Below are 8,303 nucleotides of genomic sequence, written 5' to 3'. Positions count from 1 at the left end.
AGTCTATTGGCACGGGATAGTAAATTGCACGCAGATGGTTACAGGCAGAGCTATTTATAGATGATATGTGAGGGCGTTGTATTTTGCATAATTAGTAAGAACGGCGGTGTATTTAAGATGCAAGAATGTTGAGGCCTTGAGGTGTTAATGTGCATAATGTCCTGAATATAGTAGAGTGTGAACATTCTTCCAACAATTATTTATCGTACCATACTACAGGCAACACTCGGGACTGTCTGCAAAACAAAGAACCATAACACTATATATATATATATATATATATATATATATATATATATATATATATTATATATATATATATATATATATATATATATATATATATATATATATATATATATATAGATATAGATATATAGATATATACATACATATATATATGTTTGTTTGATTGCTCGTTTGTATGTTTGTTTGTATGTATAAATGTATTATATGTATATATGATAGATAGATAGAGAGATAGAGAGATACATGCATGCATACATGCATGCATATATACATACATACATACATACATACATACATACATACATACATACATACATACATACATACATACATACATACATACATACATACATACATACATACATACATACATACATACATACATACATACATACAAACATACAAGCTAAGAATATTCGTCATGATCTAGACGTTTGTAGCTAGTTCTGCGCAATGCTATAATTAAATTATTGTGTGATCTTATGTGAAAAACAATTCGTGATCTTGAAAATATAGTTACAGTTTTTTATTTTGTTGGAATTTTAGTCATAGATATGAAAAAGCAAGCGCACAGGCGAAGGTTAAAACCTGTTACCCTATGTGAACTTAAACTATGTAATTATGCTTTCGGCTTTTCCAGATACCTACAAGTTCTTTTTTTCAAATAATCCATTGTCGTGGTACGATGCATCGGCAGAATGCTCCACCATGGGAGGTACCATGGCTTTTTTCAAGAGTGTTGACGACTTTGAAAGATTTAAATATCTCTACTGGAAAAATCGGCAGCAAGGTAATGTCAATTTCGCCGTAACTTATCAATGGAATGAAGTTCTCCTCCGATGAAATTTGTCATTAGATATTTGAATTAAGGTAGAATTCGCTTAAGGGGACATATATTTTGACTCTCAAACTTTACCATTCTTTTCTGATTTCCTACTTGTTGGAGCTCATTTTAAAGCTTTTGGTGTCGGAGAACTTTTCACCATCTCATGTTATCGAAAATCAATTATTTAATTTTTCTCCATAGAGTTAACACAGGGACGGCGGCTATTTTGAATTTCAAGTATTGGTAAATTTTGAGTAATTGTGTCTCGACTGAAAAATCTTTTACGGTGACCCCCGATTTTTAGTCTTGATTTTGAAAGAGAATGGTTGGAAAATTCCTTTGGGAAAATTAGAGCAACAGTTTTAGTCTTTCACTTTCGAGGCGCATACTACCTTAACACGTGCTACACGTGCTACCTTAACAACATGCTATGAAGTTACAATGAAAAACCTTGTTTTTTTCCTACTTTATGTCTAGTTAACGCTAATGGTTTTTGAATGATCTCTCTAACAAATGGTTTCCAACACCAGGTGAATTTTGGTTCGGGGCAAACGATGAAAATACGGAAGGCGAGTGGGTATATGAAGACGGTAGTCCATTGACGTTGGATTTTTGGAACAGCGGGGAACCAAGCTCACCGGGCGAGCATTGTGCCATTTTACTGTGAGTTCCTACTGTTGTCCCACAGAAAGATTTGGAAATGTTAGAGTTTCATATCAGCATTCATATACATATTGTATTCTAAAGATATGAACGTTACGGAGGATCTTCCACGGGCTTGGTTTCCTGAAAGTTTCCGAGTAACTAATGATATAAATAAATGTCTGCAGAATATACATAGTTATTAGTATGTCATCTATTTCTTATATCACAACTGGATGCTAGTTTAAATTTTTATATAGGCTGACTGTAACAAATAGACACATACGCACTCCTGACGGTTCGAACTACACTGAGGCACAATCTCAACAGTTTGTCTTCAAATTGGGGTCAAAAGTTTTACATTTTGACTCAAATATGGCGACAATATACACTATTATGTACAATATGATGGGCTTAAATAGTAAGCAAGTAAGCAAGCAAGCAAGCAAGGGTCGAAAGTCTGCATTTAAGAACACTTCCGTAGTCAAAGTCAACTAAAAGCGAGGGAGGAGGGTTTCAAAACGTTTGTGCATATGCGAATACCCGTCATATTGCCGTTTCCCCTCGGGTATTGATCGTTTTCCATGAGATATGGCGCCTTTTCAGAGCTTAACATTCTAAATATTGTTTTGTATCATAGTTTACAAGACTTATAACTATATAATAAGATTTTCAGCCTTGTGGAACATGGAGTATATCAAAAGGGTATTAATTGTAGTCAACAGATTGACCTCTCTCAAAACTAACGCCACATAGTGTTGTCTTTTTACACGATTACGCATGCGCCTAAGGTATCACATTCGTAAACAAGTCTAACTTTAAGTGGAAAGAGTGAGAGCAAAGTATAACACCTGAATTCGAATCGTTCTAAACCGTCACAGCCTTACGCTCCGAAAGGCCAGCTTTATGACCATTTATTGTTTTGACGTGAACTTTTCAGCCTTGATAGTGTTTTGGGACTTTCTTTACAATCTTTTACAGCGCGATATTGAAGTGGAATGATTATACTTGTACCGGAGCCAGAAATTATGTTTGTCAATACCCAAGTGAGTTCATTTAATATTAAACCATTGATTTGATGAAGTCTTTTTGATGTATTGTACTGAGTTACTTTCCACAACACTCAGGGTGTTCCAACAACACTCAAGGTGTTCCAAATGTGTAGCTCTTTCTCTATTTCCTCTCTGCGGCCTACATCCTACTACATGAAATTTTTCGTTTCATTACATGATTTTGTGTAACTCGGAAGTATATTGCACTATCTTGACAAAAAGGCACAATGTTGTATATCTCCTAAACTATAAATAGAGCTGAACAAACTAGCCTTTCATTTGTTCAGGTATGCGTTCTCCCAACGCTTCGTCCAGCCGTCCGTCCGCCTGCCTGCCTGTCTGTCTATATGTCCGTCTGGATGTCCGTCTGGATGTCCGTAAGTGCGTTCGTATGAACTTATTCGTATATGCGCATACCCATCATATACTTGTTCGTAAATTCAAGGCGTTTTGGTTGATTTTCTTTGTCTTTACTACATTTCAGGCTCCTGTTTTCCTGATTTCACCTGTGATAACGGTAACTGCATATCCGGTGAATGGGAATGTGACCTTTATGACGATTGCGGCGACAACAGCGACGAGACACATTGTAAGTGAGCCAAGGTCAAATATGCCCCTTCGTTCTTCGCCATTGCAGTGCGCTATAGTCAGAATGCACAGTCAAATGAAGGCTGTACGCGCTATTTACAAAATATCTGCTTTCAGCAGCAAGTCTTGCCATGTTGACATGTGAAATATTGCGTTGACTCGATTTGAAAACGAAATAAAATCTGAGTAAAAAATTTACATTAACTCGGTCAATGTCCATGCGTGTAAAATTGCACACCGTATCATATGCATGATTTTCAATATCCTTTGTAACTTTAACGGGATCAGGGAATAGCGTGTGTTCCAGATAGGATAAGGGAAAAAAGCTTCCCTGCGGAAATCAACTCACGTGTTTGTAATATTAACCTGTGGGAAAATTAGGCCAGCCAAGTGTTAAGAATTTATGGGGCACACAGCAAGCGCCGTTGTCACTTTTCGTACATCATGACCAAAATATCGATATGACGATTCGGAGTCAAAGACGTATATTCATAATACAAGACCGGTTTCATTAAAGAGACTGGTCTAAAGACACAGCTCATCCTAATGAAATCTCTGTCACTTCCAAGACACCGTGTTGTGGGTGTATATAAGTTATAATCCGAAAAGTCTTTTTTTGACATCTATTTACTTATTCTGCCATGGTGAGTATCCTTGTATGCTTAATCTAGTACGCAGCTCGAAATTGAAGGTTTGAACTTTTCAAAAACTTTCCCCAATAAAACTTTCAACCATTTTCTCGTCAAATAAAAATAGAAAAATCAGGCTCAACGTTGTAAAATTCAGTATCAGGGAAACAAATCGACTAACACTGACCCATATTTTATATTCGAAATGGTTGTCATCCATGAATTAACTCTGTAGGGAGACATGGAGAGATGGTGAAAATTTTTACTACCCCGTGTTTTCAATGATCGTCAAAATGCGACAGGCCAGACAAGTTATGAAAATATCTCGAGTCCGAATACCAACGCCTGAGGCGCACTGTACCTTAAACGTTTCATCGCCTTTGCAGGTCCGTGCTTCAGCAACTATGCCTGCCATGACGGCTCATGTAGACGACCGGAAATGGTTTGCAATGTGAACAATGATTGCCCTGACGGGGAGGACGAGACTAACTGCTACTGTAAGTCTTTTGCATAAAATAAGGTCTCAACATGCTCAAATCTGAAAAAGGGTATGGACTGCTGTCGTGTTAGGCAAGTAGGCCAGTATTTGAAGAAATCTAAAGGATTTCGACCACTGTTTCATCGGAACCTGACAGGCATTCTTGATAGAATCAATCTTCAAAACCACCATAAAGTGGCCCATTTAATGTATGGCGATTTTTAAGTTAGATCTTTCGTTTGTATCGCCAAGATAGTCTGATTGACTGAATGTTTGTGTCATGGTTTCTCAGTATCTGTATGCCTTGCTGTCAGTGTGTCAAGCTTTGCTGTACCTGAGACTCAGTCTGCCCCCTCTCTGTCTCTGTCTCTCTGTCCCTGTCCCTGTCTGTCTCTCTGACTCTCTTTCTCCCTCTTTCTCTCTCCCTCCCCCTCCCTCTCTCTCCCTCACCCCCCCTCTCTCTCTCTCTCTCTCTCTCTCTCTCCTCTCTCTCTCCTCTCTCTCTCTCTCTCTCTCTCTCTCTCTCTCTCTCTCTCTCCCATGTATGAGTTTGTTTTATTTCACTTCCCCTGTATGAGTTTGTTTTATTTCACTTCCCCTGTCTACGGTTGAATTATCTATCTATCTATCTATCTATCTATCTATCTATCTATCTATCTATCTATCTATCTATCTATCTATCTATCTATCTATCTATCTATCTATCTATCTATCTATCTATCTGTCCATCTGTCCTGTCTGTCTGAGGATTGCAGGATACATGAAACTTAAAGTTCCATAAGCTGTATCTTTTGGTTATTTTTTCAGAACTTTTGTCTTGTGGTTTCCTTACACTTTCTGCATTGAATCCCTAAACTGTAATTTAATGCAAAGTATTTTGCATATTAACACAACCGATATGAGTATAATTTCCATTGTTATTGTTGAAAATTGTATTCAAGTCCGGACTAGAATTCATTTGTAAACACAATGATCACTACACACATACAAGCTGTGTTGACAAAAAGAATACTCGAAATTTCAGCATGACAAAGGGATTAGGGTCAGACACGGTAGTTGATATACAGAAGCAGAATACTGAAAAACTTGTCACAAGTTACAGCTTATGTCCCTTTAATTGACAGCGATCATTACTTTGTGCTTTAAGTAATCTGTGGTATTACATATACACAAATATATATATATATATATATATATATATATATATATATATATATATATATATATATATATATATATATAATCTAAAAGTGAAAAGTGTTAATAATCTTTATTTTTAACATAGTTATTCCATTTAGTGATTGTTTTCCTGACTTTCCCTGTTCACCTGATGGACCTTGCATTCGAAGTGACTGGAGATGTGATACTTACGGAGATTGTGCAAACATGGAAGATGAATTACATTGTAAGTGCTCTTTTTATATCTCCCTGGTTTCAAAATACTAACGAATGTTGCTTCTCCGCCAACACTTGGTATTTAGGACTATGCGCAGAAGGAAGACTGATCGATGGGTATAGATAATCATTGCACTGCGCCGCGAAGTCATCACCATTGACGTCTTCCAAATGGCGCTGCAAGTTATACTTATACCAGCGAGGTTTGGCGCCAATACTGAAGTTTAAGTAAGGTATTTACAAAATGTGATAGATGTAATACCCACATCCATTGGATTTTTGTGTTCCTATAACATGACTCGTGCAACAAGACCTTCTGAACGAACACAAGGAAGTGATAATGCTTTGTTTCCATATGTAGGTCCGTGCCTAGGTTATGTATGCAATGAAGGGAAATGTGTGCCGGACAACTGGATTTGTGATGGTTTAACGGACTGCGCAGGTGGCGACGATGAACGAAACTGCGGTATGTTATGGCGGAAAACGCCAACTGTCATATTTTCGTCTTCATCCATTCCTACAGGCTACGTAGTATCTTGGCACGTGCGTGTCTGTGTGTCTTCTGTAGACATTAAATCTCCATCGTCAGCTGAACAAACTTGCAAATGCACACAATGATTAGCATCAAGATATCATAATGTCAGTTACTGTCAAATTTAACAAAGCTGTTCAAGAATAAGTCTTTCTAGTTAGACATTGTACTTACCTGCAGGCCACATGTTTGTGAGCTTATTCTTCTGTGAATTCATTAATGGTCATAAACTCGATAGCATATCTTGATTTGACCGTCTCTTGGCGTTTCCTCGGTAGCTGACATATGCCCGGGATATTTATGTGACACCAACGGACCCTGCATTCCTCACAGCTGGGTTTGTAATGGCCCCGTGGACTGTACCGACGCTTCCGATGAAATAAATTGCCCACCATAGATAGGTGAGTTATAGTTTTCCTACGTCCCCCATTGATGATTGCATGAGGAAAGCGCTACGTTAAGTCTTCCTGGGCAATAAACCGACGATTTTGTCCCATTGGACACAAATAATTCTTACGAGTAGCAATATCACTCTACAGGTAAAATCTCATCAATTTGCCGTGATTTTCTCTATACATTTGAACATTATTTGTTTTAATATAACAATATCGACCATTGTACGGCTAAAATTAATCATCTGTCTCCATTTCGCCATACTTTTGCACTGTGATAGAATTTGTACATTTGTATTTTTTGGATGATCTTGACTCAACAGATGCGAATGCCGTATGAAGTTGTAATCACCGCATGTGACGCCATTGTACAGCTCACGGCCAAGATACCATTTTTCGAATCATTTTCTTGGATTACGTCACGATTACAACATCAGTTTGTGAACCTCAACTGAAACGAGTTTAAATTTTCACAAGTCATCTGTTTTGAACAAGATAAATAGTATTTAGAATCTAATTGTATCATATGCCTCTTACAAGAATTAAAAAGCTGACCTATTCGTAGATATTGCTCATACAACGAAATCAAATTGAGCTTTAGTATATTAAAATTAGCCAGCTACTTTTTTCATTCTACAGTTATTGTTTTGTGTGATATTTGCGTTCACGGAAATATATTATTTTATTTTTGCCACCTTGTATTTAATGCAATAATCTATGGCTTTTATCGTTTTCGTTCTCCGGATATCAACTTAGCACTGAGCTTACATAAGCTTACCAAGTACCTAATGTACCAATAAAGAAATGTTGTAATGATGTGCTTAAACTTCTTATCAAAAATCTGTGTTCTGATGAAACATTTGAGTGAAGTTCATCATCGTCATCATCATCATCATCATCATCATCATCATCATCGTCATCATCATCATCATCATCATCCACGTCGCCGTCGTCGTCGTCATCATCATCATGATCATCATCATGATCATCATCATGATCATGATCATCATCATCATCACATCATCATCATCATCATCATCACATCATCATCATCATCATCATCACATCATCATCATCATCATCATCATCATCATCATCATCATCATCATCATCATCATCATCTCGCTGTTGTTTTTAGACTTTTCTGAATATGCATTTACTAGTATACAGCAGACTCAGGAAGTGGCACTTTATCTGCCATAACTTCTTTGGATATTAAAATGATTTTGGTTCATGTTGGCAGATATTTCTAAGATTCCCAAAATAGATGATTGTGTTTTTTTTTATTTTCTTTCCTATAATTGCAGCTATATCATGCTTTGTCGATGTTGCTGTTTTTATCCCCAATACCGTGTGAATGATACTTGTAATTAATGTTTGAGATTTCTAACGGAAAACTGACTTGTAGATTTCTAATATATATTGTAATAAAAAAGTAACTATATTTAAACGGAGAGTAACTGTTTATTCATCTATTTTTTATTCGCTCATCAGGCTGGTTGAAAATCTATCCCATATTC

At 36.9% G+C, this 8,303-nt stretch overlaps 1 protein-coding gene across 1 annotated transcript; it reads left to right on the top strand.

The window, feature by feature from the left end:
- Positions 1-2,404: 2,404 nt before the first annotated feature.
- LOC139145345 (low-density lipoprotein receptor-related protein 8-like) lies at positions 2,405-7,350 on the top strand. The gene is made up of 8 exons (XM_070716453.1): positions 2,405-2,409; positions 2,699-2,763; positions 3,254-3,358; positions 4,373-4,483; positions 5,750-5,869; positions 6,221-6,325; positions 6,670-6,792; positions 7,107-7,350. Exons 1-7 carry the CDS (start codon positions 2,405-2,407, stop codon positions 6,786-6,788), a joined length of 630 nt encoding a protein of 209 aa, XP_070572554.1. The 3' UTR covers positions 6,789-6,792; positions 7,107-7,350.
- Positions 7,351-8,303: the final 953 nt, after the last annotated feature.

The sequence above is a fragment of the Ptychodera flava genome, chromosome 1 (genome assembly GCF_041260155.1).
Source record: "Ptychodera flava strain L36383 chromosome 1, AS_Pfla_20210202, whole genome shotgun sequence".
NCBI lineage: Eukaryota > Metazoa > Hemichordata > Enteropneusta > Ptychoderidae > Ptychodera > Ptychodera flava.
This window is presented reverse-complemented; position numbering and strand designations above follow the sequence as displayed.